The sequence below is a fragment of the Ictalurus punctatus genome, chromosome 19, assembly GCF_001660625.3.
Source record: "Ictalurus punctatus breed USDA103 chromosome 19, Coco_2.0, whole genome shotgun sequence".
Taxonomy (NCBI): domain Eukaryota; kingdom Metazoa; phylum Chordata; class Actinopteri; order Siluriformes; family Ictaluridae; genus Ictalurus; species Ictalurus punctatus.
In genome coordinates this window covers 17,013,176-17,032,778 of record NC_030434.2, presented here as the reverse complement: position 1 = coordinate 17,032,778, position 19,603 = coordinate 17,013,176, and the positions used below count along the sequence as shown (strand labels likewise).

At 36.6% G+C, this 19,603-nt stretch overlaps 1 protein-coding gene across 2 annotated transcripts; it reads right to left on the bottom strand.

Annotated features, from left to right (window-relative positions):
* Positions 1-84: 84 nt before the first annotated feature.
* On the bottom strand, positions 85-19,495 carry slc26a4 (solute carrier family 26 member 4). Of its 2 annotated transcripts, XM_017494503.3 has the most exons (22): positions 18,851-19,495; positions 15,112-15,138; positions 13,616-13,759; positions 13,108-13,247; positions 12,907-13,017; positions 12,551-12,747; positions 10,790-10,954; positions 10,366-10,518; positions 9,357-9,439; positions 8,955-9,102; positions 8,440-8,553; positions 8,209-8,286; positions 7,937-8,032; positions 6,943-7,049; positions 4,414-4,483; positions 4,210-4,302; positions 3,978-4,073; positions 3,558-3,812; positions 2,804-2,858; positions 2,418-2,563; positions 1,545-1,628; positions 85-1,470 (listed from the first exon to the last, which is right to left on the bottom strand). In XM_017494503.3, exons 3-22 carry the CDS (start codon positions 13,747-13,749, stop codon positions 1,441-1,443), a joined length of 2,355 nt encoding a protein of 784 aa, XP_017349992.1. In that variant the 5' UTR covers positions 13,750-13,759; positions 15,112-15,138; positions 18,851-19,495; the 3' UTR covers positions 85-1,440. The 2 variants fall into 2 exon arrangements, with proteins under 2 accessions (XP_017349992.1, XP_047018050.1); XM_047162094.2 differs by lacking the exon at positions 15,112-15,138.
* Positions 19,496-19,603: the final 108 nt, after the last annotated feature.

Here is a 19,603-nt window from a genome sequence, read left to right as displayed (position 1 = left end):
TGTATGTTTGCTTGTGTGATTAATGCTTTTAGCGACTTTCACTTTTCACAGGAGACCTTCAGAGTAACTAACAAAAGAACGTCACAAGGAACACAAGTGCTTTATTGTAGCAAAGTGTTGTCCATGTTGCACAAATGTTTATTATGTTATGGGTCAATTTGCCCCATTCCCAGATTTCAGATGTCTGGAATACTGGTTAATCTCTTGTTCTCTTTGAAATTTTTTGACTTTCCTCATTCCTCATTCATGAACTTATATGCAAATATTTCTTCTTAAAGGTTTACTGTTTCAAGCTGTTCTTTGCTGTTTTTGTGTGTACTTAAACAGTGGAAGACATTTTGACCTATAACATAATGAATGTAACATTTTTTCTAATATAATAATAGGGTTAAAAACTGCTGTGAATAATCAAAAACTAGAGTCATATGAGTCATACAGAGGATATAATGGCCAAAACTAATATTTTAAAGCATCCTTTAATTCATGTGGATATTAAAACATAAAATTATTGTTCATGTAAATAAACTGGGATTTATCTGTGGGCCTTATGTTTGTGCCCTTAGTGACTTACCAATGCTAGGTAATATGAGACCAAAACTAAGTTTGTCAACCAAAGAAAATAGTGATGTAAAAAAGTAGTTCAAAGACATTCACATTTTTATTTTAGAAAGTTATCATTTGATAAATGGGCAGTTTAGTTAAATGAATGTTTTTCTTACTTGTAACACTGAAACACTGGTTACTTTTATGGCATAAACTCGAAACACAAGTGTGAGATAAATACAACTAATATGTAGCATGAACACACAATGATTCTTTGTATCTAAAATGTTATGTCAAGGATTTTACCAAAGCAAGCCTTAATACTGTGAATGTCAGTGATAATATATACAGTACATTTGTGACATTTCATTCTAAAACACCAACCAAAAATGCACTGAGGACAACACAACATGTCAACACAACAACTCTCATTCTTTATTACCACATTCAACCTTGTTGGATTTAATCACTGAAAGTTCTATGTTGCTATAAAATTGATTCCATTCTTACATTATTAATTTTTTGTATTGTGTGGTTACACATATACAGAGAAATGGTCCAGTAATTTTTCCTGGGTTCATTTAAGGTCCTCAGTCCTGTTCCCAACATTGAATTGTATAGCAGGGGAGGAAGTCAGGTGTTTATGTGGATATCCTCTAATGTACTGTTAGCAAACATTCCTCCTTAAAATACTTGAATGTGTCTGGCCTTTTTTGCGTTTTGCGTCCGTTGCTGTTTCAGATCAAATAGATTGTAATGCACAGTGAAACTAGTCACAATATTAACTTATAAAGCATATGAGTGTTTAGTATAGGGACCTATACATATTGATATTTGGTGATAGCTTGAGTCAGTAGGAAGAGAGCATCTTCTTCATGAACAACTCAGATAATTTGCTCAAACTGAGACTGAGAGTTCATGAATAGCCTGAGGTGGAGAAGAGAGGCATTGATTAATATTTTGTCAAAGTCAGTAATCTGTTATTAAGAACCAAAGCTCACCAGGTGCTGGTTGTCATAGGTCTCAATCTGGTTTTCATCTTCAGTGAATGGTGGTGGCGCCTTGTCGTCCTGCATCTGTGATATCTAGATTTATAGTATAAAAATCAATCTTATAAATCAACCATTAACTCATAGAAGCACAAGCTTAAGTTTAGTGACCAATACGTATCAAGATGCCAAAGTAACTACATAATAGTTAGAAGCATTCCTAAAGCACTTTACAAAAGTACATGATAATATTTTTGTTTTCACAGAAAACTCCTAGCATCTACCCCTACAATGACCTAAAGTGCTTATTAATGAAAAATATCAGAAATATCACATCTGCTAAATGGTCTAAGGCAGTGGTTCCCAAAGTGGAGTCCATGAAGCCTAGCCAGGGGAACTGCAGCAGTGAAAATCACAACCCACCATTTTCAAAACTATTCCATTTTGAGTTTTTATAGATATTAACCTGATTGACTCATCCATTGAATTAAATGGGTTTAAACAAAACCTCAATAACTTAAAAAACAAAAAGAATTATAAATAATTATAAATTATTTGCACATAATGTGTACTTTCAGTGGAAAGTTAGAAGTAGAATATAATAAAACTCTCTATGACACTAATAAAACTTTCTTCAGTAACTGCTTGATCCTGATCAGGGTCATGATGGATCCAGAGCCAATCAACGGGTGGGTGGGAAAATTCACCCCAGATGGGATGCAGAGCACAATTTACACGCTCTTTCACACCTGAGAACCCTTGGGTAAGGTGATATCTAGCAGTCATAATTTATATATGATTATATATGAACTTTCAGCCATCCTGCATGTTGAAACCCTAGGCACTCTCTCACCCTGAATAACCTATATTATAATTACAGCCTACCGTATCTGCCATGGGGTCTGATATATTCCTACTGGATTTTTCCAGCTTGAGAAAGAGGATGGCATCATGGACAGACAGGAAGAGCAGGTCTCTGGTCACCACTTCATCAAAGAAACACAGGTCCTCCATCCTCCTGACAGTATCATCTGTAACACCAAATACATTCAGATTGAAGTGACAACATGCTTTTGATTAATACCAACTTTGTTATACTCCTATTTAAGGAAAGGTATGCTGTTTCAAAAAATCTTCTCCAGATAACAATTCAGGCTTTATCTATTCTTAATTATTTATTAGTGCTAAGAATCATGACAAAATAAATACAAATGTTAGCATGTAAAGCTTTGTTATGCTTATCTTATCTACTTATTTGGCACAAGTCACACCATCACAGCCAGCAATATAGACGCTGACACCGATGCGTATGAATTCCTTTATGATCTGTGAAGGACAAAGAGATGATTAATGACTGACCAAAACGAGGCAACATGAGACCTATCAATAAATGCACAAAGTTCATGATAAATGGTATGGTTGTTATCTGATAACACTCCATACACCAACATAGTGTTGCTTACAATGCTGTACTGTCTGACTCTGACATTCAGTGTGCTAAAATGTAATAAGTACATAAAAATAAAATGAGTGTGGTAATTCATTTTTGTGATAGGAAAATGTTTGCCTTATTATGAATTTTTTGTCTTATTAACTTCAACAGTGAGAAAAATTGGTGCGGGAACAACTGTTTACAGGTGTTATAACATACTTTAAGTGATAAAAGAAACATGTTCCTCTTGCTCCTTAGATAAAACATTCACTGTGTCATTCTTTAATAAATAAAAATTGTTAGAAGAATAAAACACCTTGGGACATTATTGGAAAATAATCAACGTTGGGATGGTAACTGTAACTCCACTTCACTTCAGGCCAAATCATACCACCCTGTCATTGACTGATTTTTAACTGCACATACAATTGTGGATTTTTTTTATATTCCAGATGAATTCTGGGTTCGTTTTCAGAAAAAGAGTATATCTCCATTAGAATGTCTACAGGTCATCTGCCCTCTGAAGTATATATGTAATTTTTGTTCTTGAAAAGAGGCAGAAAAAATATATCCTATGACATATCAAAACCCACCAGTTTGAGGGACTTGGCAGCCATCACATCCAGGAAGGAGACAGCAGTAAAATCCATAACCAAGCTGTGGATGTTGACTATAGGGACTGTGACATTTACAGGCAATGCAGCCGTCCAGTCCACTCGTACCTCATCAACCACGTCTGTTCGAGCTCCATCTTGCACTTCCTGCTGTGGTCCACCATCCACCTGCTCAGGGTCCTGCTCAAACCCCTCATTAATTACACCTAGAGGGTCAACTGATACCAAGCCACACTGCAACAGACATGTGATGTATATAGGAAGTAAGATTTCACAAGATTTGCAGGTTTTAGACAAAACAAACTATTTTGTCTCATTTGTCAGGAAAAGTAATTTTAAACATATGCTGTGGAGTTGCCTTAAACTTGTGTAAGTAATATCTCTTTTCTGTTTTCATACCTCTGTGACTTTCAAAGACCCCTTTTTAACTAGTTTATGAATCTTCTTTAATGCTTTGTTCCTCTTCTTGAACACCTGCACAGCATCAAATCCCACCTGTCATACATTAACATGGATGTAAATTACTCACAAACTGTGAAAATAACGATAATGTAAATTTGAAGGTATTACCAATAAAATACTGTGTTTATAAAACTTTTTTTCAATTTAGAACATTACATATTCAACTTACAGTATCTCGTAACTGCTCTTTGAAGTAGTCAATGTTGGCGAAATATATGGGTGAGTTGCATTTGAAAATCTTTATTCCAGAAATCCCATTTATCTAAGAAGGAGACATGTTTTTTTATTGGAAATGGAATGGAAATTTGCTTTATGCGATAAATTGGAATTTAAAATATTATTTGAGTTATTATTTCAGTTAGTATTTTCTTACATTTTTGTAGTCTTTCATATTCCTGTAGATATCAGTGCCTGGTATATTCCCAAGGGTTGAACAGGAAGGGCTAGATAACAGTATATTGCAGAAACTTCAGAAGCATTGTACCAAATATTCCTTTAAATAGAAATTTGGTGGTGTTCCACAGTCTACTCGTTTCAGATATGTCATTCATTTGCCTTATATTTGTAAGCAAATGGCAATCGTCAGCATATCTAGTAATACTCTTGTCCAGTAATACACCTTTTGAACACCTTTTTTTTTTTTTTTAAATAATTTGATTTTGGCAGATATAATATGTAGAGGCCTGAGGCCTGGGAAATCCCTGTACATGCTGAAATTCTGACATTTTATACTATTTTCTGCCTATAAGTTTCTATGAAATATATATGAAATGTTTTTCTATTGCAACTGCAAAATGGCATCTCAACTAGTCTGGTTAACTTAAGAAGTGGAAAGGATAGCATTTAAAAAAATCACTCTGAGAGTAAAGCAGGAGCATCACAGACATTTACATTTTGACAGCTGGTATCTGATTACAGAGTGAATTGATGAGGCTTATGTTCGTTTCACTACAGGACTTCAGAACTTACAGTATATAATATAATATAATATACTGTTCAATTAATTCACAAAAATACTCTGCTCTCAAACAACTCCAAACACAGCACAGGTTTAGCAAAAAAAATATTTGTTAAATATAGGTGTGCAACAATTATTCGCACCCCTATGAATTCATAAGAGAAAAATATATTTGAAGTATATTCCCATTGATATTTTTAAAAAAAAATAGTACACCTGGGTGACTAGGAACAGGAAATTGTTCAACCATAACTTCCTGTTTCACAGGGGTATAAATATGAGGTAACACATTGGCCAAATTTCCTTAGTCATTCATAACAACGGGTAAGACCAAGGAATATAGTTGTGTGCAAAAGGTTGTTGAGCTTCACAAAATGGGAAGTGGCTATAAGAAAATAACACAGACGTTGAAAATGCCCATTTCCACCATCAGGGCAATAATTAAGAAGTTCCATTCAACTGGAAATGTTATGAATTAACCTGGAAGAGGATGCACACACACTAAATGCACTGTGAAGAGGATGTTTTGAGTGACCAATAAAATCTCCAAGGATCACAGCTGGAGAATTGCAGAAGTTAGTTGTGTCTTGGGGTCAGAAAATCTCCAAAACTACAATCTGAAGTCACCTACATCACCACAAGTTGTTTGGAAGGGTTTCAAGAAAAAAATTTCTACTCTCATCCAAAAACAAACTCAAGTGTCTTCAGTTTGCCAGACACTACTGGAACTTCAAATGGGACTGGGTTCTATGGTCATATAGAGCTGTTTGGCAAAAAGATAGAGCATTTTGGCAATAAACACCCTAGGTGGTTTTGACACACACAGAGAGGTAGCCATATGGAAAAGCACCTCATGCCCACGCTTAAATATGGTGGTGGCTCTTTAATATTTTTGGACTGTTTTTCTGTCAGATGACCTGGACATTTTGTTAGGATACATGGCATCATGGACTATCAAATATCAATAGATATTAAATGAAAAGGTGATGCCTCTGCCAGAAAGCTTAAAATGGGCCATTATTGGATCTTCCAACAGGACAATGATCCAAAACATACATCAAAAATCAACACATGAAAATCTGTGGGTTGAACTGAAGAGGAGAGGTCCCCAGCGTGGACCTCAAAATTTGAAGGATCTGGAGAGATTCTGTATGGAGGATTCTCCCTTGCCATATATTCTCCAGCCTCATCAGGCATTATAGGAGAAGACTAGAAGACTAAAAACTGTTATCTTGGCAAAGGGAGGTAGCACAAAGTATTGACTAAAAGGGTGCCAATAAATGTTGAGCACCTAGTTTTTTAGATAAACGTGTGTTTTGTTTGCAATTGTTTGACATCCATGAGAGCAGAGTATTTTTTTTTTTACATTTGTTGAACAAAAGATCAAAAAGTTTAACAATTTAAAGACAATTTTTCACAGCCTTCTTTGCTCATATTTAGGGTGCCATATTAATGGAGGGCACTGTATATCCAACAAATTGATCAAAGCCTGACATTCACTGTGTGAGAAAATCATACTTAGTTAGCAAGGTTTAGACTTACTTAGGCAGACTCATTTTCTATTTTCTATGTTAGAATAGAAGACATTTGTTAAACTGGATCCTTACACGAAGATTAAAAAGTAAAAAAAAAAAAAAAAAAAAAAAATGCACCATTTGTGAAATTTAATGTATGGTTTCTTAAACCTATTTTGGCCAAAACCATTTTTAAAAAAAAATATTTTTTGGCCAGAATTCAGTAACAACATCTGACGGATCTTCCCAGGCCACTACATATTGAAAGAGTTTTGTTGTTGTTGTTATTTACAATATCATTAATTTATTGTAAGTAATGCATTAGTAGATTTCTTTGCATACAGCTTCAATAAACATTTTAAGCATACATCATAATGATGACTGGGATACATAAAATCTTTTCATTTAATTTTCAAATCAAGTTACTTACAACTGTGTCCTGACCACCACGGTTCCAAGCTCAAATACTATGCCTGTCAGCAAACCCACATCCAACCCCAGTACAATGCAGGCAGTGCATGTAAACACCCAAATATACTGTGAAAAAGTAAATATATGATTAGTACTCATCCTGTTAGCTAACTTAAACCCACCCCCAGCATGTAATGTTGGAAGTAAAAATGTGACTGTTAATATTAATATTTCTATAGTAACTTTTTCTACCAATTTAGTTATATCCAACTCCAGCAGAGCTCTCCTCAATAGTGTCTTAGTGGTTAGCACATTCGCCTCACACATCCAGGGTCGGGGGTTCGATTCCCATCGTGGCCCTGTGTGTGCGGAGTTTGCATGTTCTCCCCGTGCTGCAGGGGTTTCCTCCGGGTACTCCGGTTTCCTCCCCCCAGTCAAAGGCCTGCATGGTAGGCTGATTGGCATGTCCAAAGTGTCCGTAGTGTATGGATGGGTGTGTGAGTGTGTATGTGAGTGTGCCCTGCGATGGATTGACACCCTGTCCAGGGTGTACCCCGCCTTGTGCCCGATGCTCCCTGGGATAGGCTCCAGGTTTCCCCATGACCCTGAAGGAAGGATAAGCGGTATAGGAGATGGATGGAGGGATATGCTTAATGTGTTTTCATAATTTATAAACTACTATTGAATTTGATTGGATCAATTTATGATGAAACCATGAGGTGTGTTGTTGCTTTATTTAATAGAACGTTATTGATTTTCAGGCTCCTATTTATATTATTCTGACCCAGAAATTAGCTTCAGCCCCAGACAAAATACACTCACTCAATCCTGCCCCTTTCCTAAAAAAGCAACTCAGCAAGCATACATAGTTACAACAGAGGGGGTGGGTCCCTTAGGGGTTGTCAATGTTTTATACATTGTATTAATTAATTCAAAATAATATTAATTCATTAATAATTCATTAAACAGAGGTCCTTTAATATGCGTTTATTCACCACAAAGGAGTTACTTACACAGTCTGTCCTATTCTTCCTCCACAATATGGGGACATCATTTAGTTGCATGAACATGCCCTTCAGGTTGGCAATGACTATGCCAGCCAACACTGACTGGAAGTCAGAAATGGAGAATAGTCATGTCTAATTGTAAGTATTATTGTTAAGGCATTATTGTAAGTAGTGATCTGTCATGTAAATAGCTTATGGCTCTTAATGTCCTACCCAATTAATTTTCAATATTCTAATAATATCCCAAAGTAGCCATATGGCCAGTATGTCTAACCTACCTTCTGCAGTGGTTGCAGTAGAGGCCCAAGGCCCATGATTACTATAAGCATCATCAGAGCTGAGATCAACCCTGCTACCTGTAACAAACAGATCAGAATGTCAAAGAGATAGACAGACAGACAGACAGACAGACAGACAGACACACACACACACACACACACACACACACAGAGAGAGAGAGAGAGAGAGAGAGAGAGAGAGAGAGAGAGAGAGAGAGAGAGAGAGTATACCTGAGTCTTGCCTCCTGTGCCCTCCTGTATTGCTGTACGTGAGAGTGCAGTGGTAGCCACAAAGCCTGAGAAACAGCCACAGAAAATGTTGCTGATTCCAAAGGCTATCAATTCCTGATGGAAACAAATGGCAACAGTAGGTTAGATCTACATTCCAGAGTATGAGAGTAATACAAGACTTTTTGTTCTCTGCCAGCCTTTTATCTGTGTTTTAGCAAGTTATAGTGCCCCATGTAAGGTCGGTCAATACGCTCTCTCTCTCTCTCTCACGCTCTCTCTCTCTCTCTCTCTCTCTCTCTCTCTCTTACATCATGAAGGTCTTTTTTTCACCATGTGTAAGAGCTCCTATTTAATTCCCTCCTATCTGATTCAATTTCTTAAAATTTTCCTTTTTAAACAAGGCACACATACACATGCATACATATGATTTTCTTATGTGCAGTCATTACATTTCTCACATTTTGAATGCAAACATACATTTTATGTTTATATGACTGGTGTTTTTAAACACATACCTGATTACCATCAATTTTATAATCATACTTTGTAGCATAGACTTTAGCCACTGATATTGATACTGCATATCCCACAACTGCAGTAGAAAAACTGGACCCAACAATATCCCCAAAGAGCTCTATACTTGGAAAGTGTGCTGGAACAAACCTGTTGACACAAACATAGATGTGAGATCTATCCTTTGACCTACGCCACTTGTTTTGATAAAATAGGACTGAATATATTTCACCTTCTCTATCCATTTAAAAAAATACATTTGATATCCCAATTTGTCTCAGCAGTTCTGTTTTATATTAATGTTTTAATATTACTGGCCTCTACTGAATAACTTTATAGCATGTTAATACAATTATCATGAGTGCTGCATGAGAAACAGGAAATGCTGCAGAAAGTGCCCTCACCCTCTTGGAATGGTGTCAACAATATTGGCACCATAATGGGATTTTAGATCCAATGCATAGGAGATTCCTGTAGCAATCACTGTCTATGAGAGAGATGGCTTAACAAGTTTTTTTAAAAGCAAAAAAGATCCTCTTCAACAAATTATTATTAATACAGAAATGATCGCTGAATGAAAATTAATGGTAAAAATATAATAATTATACTATACAACTCAATATTATGGTTTTCAGCACACCACACTATCAGTTTACTTCAAATTCATGGAGGATGACAATGCAATATATGGTCAAAAGTTTGTGAACACCTAAACATCACACCCACACTTGCTTATTGAACACCCCACTCCAGATATATTCCTGCTTTTGCTGTAATAATAACCTCCACTCTTCTGGGAAGGCTTTACCCTAGAGTTTGGAGTGTGGCTTTGGGGATTTGTGCTCATTCACCCACAAGAACATTAGTGAGCTTAAGCACTGATGTCGGGTGAGGAGGCCTGGGGTGCAGTCTGTATTCCAATTCATCCAAAACGTGTTCAGTGGGGTTGAGGTCAGGGCTCTGTGCAGGACACTCGAGTCTTACACATCAACCTTATCAAACCATGTCTTCATTGAGCTCATTTTGTGCACCAGTTTGGGCCCCTTAGTTCCAGTGAAGGGAAATTGTAATGCTGTAGCATACAAAGACATACTATATAATTGTGTGCTTTGAACTTTGAGGCAACAGTTTGGGGAAGAACGAGATATGGGTGTGATCGTCAGGTATCAACAACCTTTTGACCATATAGTGTATTACATTGGAGGAGCAATGTAATTATTATTCTAGTTAAATTCCCAATAGCTGTCAGTGGGTCTGGTACCTAAACACGGTTTCTATTAGTTTCACCGTATTTACTAAATAATGAATTGACTTATAATGATTAAATATTAGTTATTGCTTTAACTATTTACTATAATAAAAAAATGTAATGATGAGAAAGAACCATTTATGTCAGAAAATGCAGATACAGACCACAATCACTTCAATGGGGACTGGCACTGGAATCTTATGCTGAAATTTGGTGTTGATCTCTTTCACTACCACCACTATAATTATGGCCAATAAACCAGCAACCAGGTCAGCCATAATGGTTTGCTTAATATTGTGAAACACATCACTGAGAGTCTACAGAGAAATAACAGGGAGTGAATTAATTTTACAACAAGCACATATGTTACTTTCTGGACATTTTAGACAGTGTTTTTTCTAAGTGCCTTATATTACTTATCCAATTGTTAATGGTTAGCTAATTGTATCACTTAAGTATTTGTGTAAGTTGTTATTTACAGACTTATCAGAAGCCGTATCCAACTGAAGCAAGACTGGTCTAAATAAATGGGAAATCATTTAAAACAACTACACAAGGTTTTGCCAACTGTTGACAGCAGCCACTCACATAGGCAATTGAGAAGAAGCCATTATGGCTGTGGGTGGGAACAGACACAACCATTTTGAGTTGAGAGATGAACACGTGGAAAGCAGCTGCCGTGGTGAAGCCTCCTACCAATGGATCAGACAGGTAGCGCACCAAGAAGCCCACATGGAGAATTCCCATTGCCAACTTGAAAAGAAAAATACCCAAATTTGATTAATATTTAGCATAAACTTTGTAGTGTCAGGAATAACATATGGCATTAATTTGGCATTGATGTGGGTTATATCCTCAAGTGTTTTAAAACAGCTGTTAAGCCACTCCACACAGTAAAATCCCTAACGTTGAATTAACACCCATATTGTTTATATGTGTCCAATGGACTTATATAAACATTGAAGGGTCTGAATTCAACACTGTGGGTGTTAAATCAACACTGGTGATTTTGCTGTGCATAAGAAACCACATTTTGAATTCTCTGATCTCTCCAATTACCGTTCAACATACCTTTTCTATTTAATCTATCTAAGATACATAAGGCGTTGTTACCCAACCACCTTTGTTCCTTTCTAAGTAAGAATTACAAATATGATGTGTTTCAGTTGAAACCATCATAGTTCAGAATCAGCATTGACTAAAGTGTCACTGCTTGCCTCGGATTGTGGATATTTTTCTGTTCTGCTAGGTGTGAGTGCAGCATGTGGCACTATTGACCAATATATTTTACTGGATAGGCTTCTTGCCTGATTAGGTCCTATTTGTAGAATGTTTCCAGATTATTAGTATAAATGGAGATTCTTCTGAGCTATACAAAGCTATACAACATGGAAGACTGTGTAAACACAAACAGTAATATTAACGTTACGTACTAAGTCTGCCCACAACAAGGCTGTGGGTTTTAGAAGCCGAAAGAATCTTGCTTTAATATTGTTATAATGATGCTGGTTTATCATTTGATTCTCATGTAAGTAACATCTTAATATCATAAGTAATTATGATATATATGTAAGTAATATCATATGCTAATTGTACAAGACACCAATAAACTACTGTAGTCCATGCTTTCATGTATTCTAGAATGGACTATTGTAATGCATTGTTATACTGGCTGGTTCCCTGCTGCCACCTTATGGAAACTAGCTAGTTGAGAATGCGGCAGCAAGTGCCCTTACCAGGAAATTAAAATCAAAGCACATTTCCTCAGTCTTATTCAGGCTACACTGGCTGCCTATTAAGTTTCACATCAACTATAAAGTCCTTCTCATAATGTTTCAAATTCTGACCCTTTTAGCTCTGACATATCTTGCTGAACTCCTGAAAGAGTATAGCTCATCCTGAGCATTTTGCTCAGCTGAGGTAGGCCTACTGTTAATCCAGAGGATCACTTACAGCTCAGCAGGTGGAAGACTTTCTTACATTATGTGTAAACACTGGTGTAATGTTCCAAAGAATATTAGGCAGACCAGATCAGTAGGTACTTTTAAATCCAGGTTAAAACATGCTTGTTTAAGGGGCCCTATTCATAAACTAGGAAATAATTTTGTTAAATAGACTTTTAAAGAAAGTTTAAAGAAAGGTACTTTTTCATAGTAATCCACATAGATGTATTGTGATTTATATTGACTCCATAATATGCTATCATGATTACCTTGTTTTGACCCACCATTTTTTTGTATTTAAAGAACCCTTTGTATTTTAAGAATTTCTTTATAGCAGCTTTAATATTTCACATCTTATTTGGACATATTTTTCATTACAGAACTAAAAACAAAGTTAAATCCCTACCTGAAACAATCCAATTAGTACAGTCATAGTTGAGGCTATTGCAATTCTTTGGGCTTCCATTGCATTAATATCCACTTCCTCTGTGCCCACCCATGACCCATTTACAGTGCTCCCATTCCAAGGATGAATGAACTGCTCATCGGGAGCAAGAGTCAAAACCACAGAACCCACCATCAGGCAGGTGACTGGAAATGGACCTGCAAATAATCAGGGATACAGGAATCAACTATCAACACAAGACAGGTGTAAAGATATTTCACAGTTAATTTCACTCAGATCTATTCTACACTTATGGCTATAGAGTCTCTCAGCAGCTTTACAATACAGTATGTATTATTCTAGAGAGGAAACCCTACCCACAGATATGTGTCGAGAGGTTCCCAGAAAGAAGTAGGTGAGGATTGGGAAGAAAGCAGAATAAAGACCATATACAGGAGCAACAGACACCAGCAAAGCATAAGCCAAGCCTGTGGGGGGAAACGAGTAAATGCTCTGAAGTTCACAACAAACATTATTTTGTTTGATTTAGATTGCAGTGACAACAAGTGTAATTTTACCTTGTAAACAGCACACTAATCCTGTGCTGGCTCCTGAGATGATATCACTAGGAAGCCACAGCTTTACTGGATACTTGAGCAGCCAATCCAGGATTGGAAAAAGTCCCTTAAGAGCAGGTTTGACCTGGCTACTAGAGCATCTGTAAGATTTAGGTATCAAAATTCACATACACAAAAACACATATACAATATCCTGTGAGGGATACTAAAAATGCTGAGAACAGAGGTTCTCAAAGTGGGGCATGTGACACGGGGAAAGAGATCACTATCAAGATATTAAATTTATTATTATAGCTTATAACTTATGTCATCTTCTAACTGCAATTTTACTACAATGTGTAATTAATTAATATAATGATGCATATTTACAGTCTGCTCAATATAAGAATAGTTGGATTATGTTAATAATATTAATCTCTAAGGGGTCTGGAAAAGTTTTAACAAACATTTAAAAACCAACCCGAGTCAAGCAGTTGTCTACCAAGAAAAAGCAAAAGCAGAATATCACCTGCAGGAAGAGCTGATTTTCTCCCTGAATGTCCTGTGTTTCAGCATCTGTCTCTCATGATCCTCATCAAAGGCTCGTTTGGAGTAGATGGGTCGAGAAATAAAGTAGGCGTTATCAGGATGGCCAACCATCATGTACTGTAAGCTGAGTAGATGGCAAATATAGATAGTAATTTTATACCATGATAGATATAAAGTCAGCCAGGTTTGCTAAGTCTTAATAAAAAAAATTCTAGCTAGCTAGCTTAGCACTTTTGTTGGAATTTATTGGACTAGTTCACAGAGCTAGGAAATGGCTTTTGCTTGTAGAGCAAATATAGAATTTCTCCCATAATTAAGCTCCCATACTTTAATTACACGGAAATGGAAATGGAAATAAAAATTGCTTATGAGTGAAAAATACTATAATTTCATGATCCTAGCTAGCATTAGTTTTATTATCCTAGACAGTAGTCCATAATAATAATTCTACTTAGGTAACATGCTGCTTAGCAGAACTATACTGTATATACTGAGCTATATATGTGGGATAAACATTGGACAAATAAAGGCAGTTAGGCATATTTTTATATTTAAGCCTAGACAATATAATCGGCTAATCAGCTAGCCATTTAATAAAAGTACCTTTACTGCTGCTGTTTTTGTTCTGTTTTTATAACTATTGGGATTTTGGCTTTAGTTCAGTATAGTATTTGTTACTCAGCTAACTGCTAAGGATTTTTCATGTTCAAAGTTCATACGGTTTTAAACCTGAATGCACAGTTGAGAAAAAGTATTGGTACATGTTTGTTTGTTTGTTTGTTTGTTTTTTCTGATGATATAGAGACAAAGTGTGTGTGTTGTGTTGTATTATGTTGTGATGATTTTTCCGGGATTTTAGCCTGCAACAGCTGAGGGCAAATAATAGAAAAAAGAGCAATGACTAAAGGCCAAGCTTTGCCATGCATAGTCCCATATGATTAGACCGTTTCAAAAGACAACCCAATGCACTCAGCTCACCATGATCCACCTCTCCTTGGTTACTCCAAAAAAGAAAAAGAAAAAACCCTGCTCCTTCCTCATTCAATCTCTCCCTACTTAATAGGCAGCCACTCTCCCAGAGTTCTAATGAGCAAACTGCACCTATTGATATTAGAAACCCCTTTGTGCCGAGGTAAACAAAAGAGGCGGAGTACACAGAGCACTGGCCTGAACAAGAAGGTTTGTATCCAGAGTAAAGTGAGTACCCTTCATCTCATCAGGGCTAAGTTCAAAAGTCACCAGATCAGAAGTACCAAGGCACAAAATGAACACACAATTAAACTGATTGTCTTCACATATGGTAGACTACTAGTGCAAAATGTGCACCTACAGAACTGATCTTACTTTACTTTTAAAGAGTGTATTTGTTTAATGGATTCATCTTTGTTTGCTTTTTTATAGTACATTATACAGTACAGATACAGTAATTGCCATCTCTACCTAAACATATTTTGAAACGATTAGAGCCAGCCTTACCTGTCAGTTCAAGTGTCTGGTGTCAGTCTGAAACAGAAGGCAATATAAACAGACCATCCACTCTGCATCTTAGACTATTTCCCTCACACAGTCCAAGCTATGGATTGAAGATGGATGAAATCGTAGGCCCATTCCCTCTGACCCTTTCTACCTAGGTTTCTCAGAGAGTGAGAGTCATCCTTTTTTGGGGGGGCGTTTATAAGCGGAGTTGGATTGTGGGAGGTGTACCAGGGCTGAGGAGATGGTGCAAGCTGTAAAGGATTACATCAGAGGCACACAGAATACACCATGCCAGTGATAGCTGTTCCTCAGCATGAAGTGAGAGAGTGTTTGTGTGTTTTAGTCAGAAAACAGAAAAAAGTGTGTGTGTGTGTGTGTGTGTGTGTGTGTGTGTGTGTGTGTGTGTGTTGGGGATACTGAATCTGATCTTCCAAAGGTAGTCTAAGACGCCTTTTGTGTCTGTGTGCAAGAGAGAGAGAGAGAGAGAGAGAGAGAGAGAGGGAGAGAAAGCAAGAAAGATAGACAAAGCGTGTGTGTGTGTCTGGGGGTCGGGCTGGGGGGTGATGGTTAGGGGAGCTGGGTTAGGGGATAGAATATTCTTTAGATTTGTTGAACACTACTACTATTCTTGAATTTCTTGAGCAGCATTGAGTCTTTTTCTCAGACTGATCTCCTTTGAACCCACTTGATTTCTTTAGGGGTACCCTTATGAAAGTCGGTCAGAGAAGCCCAAAGATAAAAAAAAATAAAAAATAGGTCAGAGACCCCAAAGAGTGTCTGTGTGTGTGTGTTTTTTTTTTGTTTTTTTTATCTGTGTCTGGCAAAACTAAGCCATTCCATGCCTGTAAGAGATAATGACTGGATGACTACAGCTGTGGGTCTGGACAGATTAGATCAAATATATGAGATATGTACTGCATATACTACATGTCTCAAGGCTATGTGTTACAATAAAGAACATTCATGGTTGCCTTGATGCAGATTTACATTAAATGGCCATTAAATCATGTATACTACATGGCACAAAAGCAGAACAAACACTATCCACACTAATCTGACGGTCCATGAGACAGAAAAACATTGTCACATAGTAAACTGTGGCAACCATTATTCATGATTCAGTCTTCTTAAAAGCACTTGATGAATTCATAATGTCACATTTATAACATTTGGTGTGAAATGGGACTACTCAACCCCTTTTTAGCCCAATAATCACTATGATGTTAAGTCGTGATTCTCTGATCGACACATAATGTCTGCATCATGGCATGCATCATCTATAATGCTGAACTGGTATTGGATTGGATATTCTGTGATCTAAAACAGACAAGAACAAACATGAACAGAGGACACAAACTGTCTCATAGTGCTTTCCCATAATAAATGCAAGGTGTTACGTAATTTTCTAATAGATAACAGTTTTTCTTACTAAGATATATGAGTATTTGATATCAAGTTTTAAGTATCAGACAATACTCATGTGCATCTTAGAATTCCATGTCCCAACGTAAACATTTAGTAATAGCCACTATAGAGATTTAAGTCTACAATTCAATTCTAACAGTTTGTTGTCTATTTAACAAAAGCTAATGGGAAAATCAATCCCAAGAGGCACTTCTATAATGTTGGTAAACATATCTGAGATTAATTTAATAGATAATGCTCAGGGGTTGACTAGCCCAGATGCCCAGGATGAGATTTCTTGGATTTGCTATTAGTTTTTGATTAATAGTTGCCTAGCAAACATGTACTGTAGGTCACCAGTGTTTTTTTTTTCTTCTTCTTTTCACATCCAATGATGAAAGAAGGGGAAATCCCCTTCTTTTAGGTGTTTTTTTTTTTTTTTTTTTTTTTTTTTTTGCATTTGTTAATTATTTTTGTAAACATTAAAAATACCTTAACTTTGTCTCCATCTAGGGGAATAGTTGAATTTAAAGCCTCTGACTTTTAGCCTCATTGACCGAAGTGCCCCCTTGTTTCCCATGATACTGTGAATCTAAAACTAACCTGCATAATGCCTTGTCAACAGAGTTGGGTATAACGCATTACAAAGTTACTGAATTCTAATGACTTTTTTCTGATAACGCAGTAATGTAACGCATTACATTTAAAATTTATGCAATTTTATTACAGTTACTGATGTAATTTCTAATTAGAGTCAGGTGTTTTCAATAAATGGGATGACAATCTGATATGAGTGAGCACTCTGTTTTATTTAAAGATCAAGGATCTATCAAGTCTGATCTTCACAACACATGTTTGTGGAACTGTATCATGGCATAAAGCAAGGAGATTTCAGAGGACCTGAGAAAAAGAGTTGTTGATGTCCATCTCTAAAGAGTTTGGACTTCACCAATCCTGAGTTGGACAGAATGTGTACAAATTGAGGAAATTTAAGACCATTGTTATGCTCCCCAGGAGTGGTCGACCAACAAAGATCACTCCAAAAGCAAGACATGTAATAGTCCGCAAGGTCACAAAAGGAGCCAGGGTTACTTCTAAGCAACTAAAGGCCTCGCTCACATTGTCTAATGTTAATGTTCATGAGTCCACCATCAGGAGAACACTGAACAACAGTGCACAAAAGTCACTGCTATACAACAGAGCACTGCTGCCCGTCTGCAGTTTGCTAACATGGACAAGCCAGAAGGCTAATGGAAAAAAGGTTTGTGGACGGATGAGGCCAAAATATAACTCTTTTGTTTAAATAAGAAGTGTTATGTTTGGAGAAAGGAAAACACTGCTGATTGATCAGATGGCTGCACATTTCTACATAAAGCAATGCACCAAACAGCGCAGAGGTGCAACATAGCATGAGGTTTAGGGTGGCTACATTCTTGGAATCCTTTCAATTCCATAGAAGTCAACGGCCAAATAATATTCCGAGAAGTGTGATTTATCAAGTCACTTTGAAAGCTGCAATCTTATGTGCAAATTAACTGAGCAAAATGGAGATATTAAAATTGCATTAGCCCAAAAAACATTTGGAGGTAAATAAAAGTAAAAGAAAAAGAAAACATCACCTTTAGGATTACATTGCCGAAAACTTCCATGTTACTGCAACAGAGCATTCCAAAAACCATGCTTTTGTAGATGTACACATGTATCAAGGCTTGACAGAGGTATTTAGTATTATCATGGGAGGGCTTCTTAAACTGCTACCCAAGCCTGTTGTTCATAAAGTCCAGCTCAAATCCTACATTTCTGGCAATTGTATTTTGATCAAATAGTCCAAATTCTACATGTCACTGGATCCCTCCAGTTTCCGACCCCCAGTGTCCTCCATGCCACACTGTGTAATAGAAGCTGCCACATTAGTATAGACTTTCTCATCGGCTTAGATCCCATCAACAGTTACATCAGTACCTTAGTGGTAATTGGCAGTTAATCCCCTTGCCTTGCCTAAGCTCCCTATGTCACTGGAGATGGCCAAGCTGTTTAAAAGGTTTTCATGTTCCACAGCGTTCCTGAACACAAGATTCTAGATCAGGGGACTCAGTAAAGCTCAAATATATGAAAAACCTTTTGAAACCACTTAAACATTAATATTACCCTAATGTCTAGTGATTGTCCAAGTACAAACATGCAAGTGGAAAGATTATACGGTTATCCACGATGGAAAAAAAAAACACCTTTAAAAATATCATAAATATATAGGTCCTTTCCACATTGTTTGGCAAATTACTTTTCTCATCTTGTATCATCTTCAACTTTCTGCAATGTATAGAATTTCACCTACCTCTAATATTTCTCTGTAGAATAGATTAAACTGTTGGTGGCTCCCAAGCAGACTTAAGAGCATTGCTGTATCCTTGTTGCGAATATTGACAAATGTTTACCCGGTTGACCATTAGGGGTATAAACTAGAGCAAAGGTCATGGGACACAGCTGAGGTCATTTTGGACCCTTTGTAAATCACCAACTACCCGAGATGACCTGCTCCAAAATCTTTGCATCAAAGTTGCCTATCCACAGCAGGCTCCTTTCATACATGAGAGCTATTGAAATCCAGTAGGTCGGGAGAATACACTCTCACAAATGAGAGACAAATCAAGAAATTACTTGTGCAATGGTGGCCAATACTACACAATTAAGTAGAATAAACCACCAAATATACAGACCAGTGTTCCAAACAGGACTACAGTCAAACTCAAATGAATATAGACATCTTTGCAGTACTTGGCAGTGGATAGTGTTAAAAAAAGACTAGGAAAATTCATATTCTAACACAAATAATTGTGTGTTTTTCCCATTATAAATCTTCTTTCATTCTAAGTCATTCTTTTTTCATTGTAAATATTTTTAATACTTAGATTAAAGGTAAAAATAAATAATAATAATAATAATAATGGGAATAGGATAGCTACCTACTAATTTGAAGATGCAGCAAAATTAGTTGTATTTGAGATTACAATAACTGGAAGAATATAGAATACATTGGCATCATATGGATTATAACATTATTATAGCATAAAGACAAGAGACGCAGAAC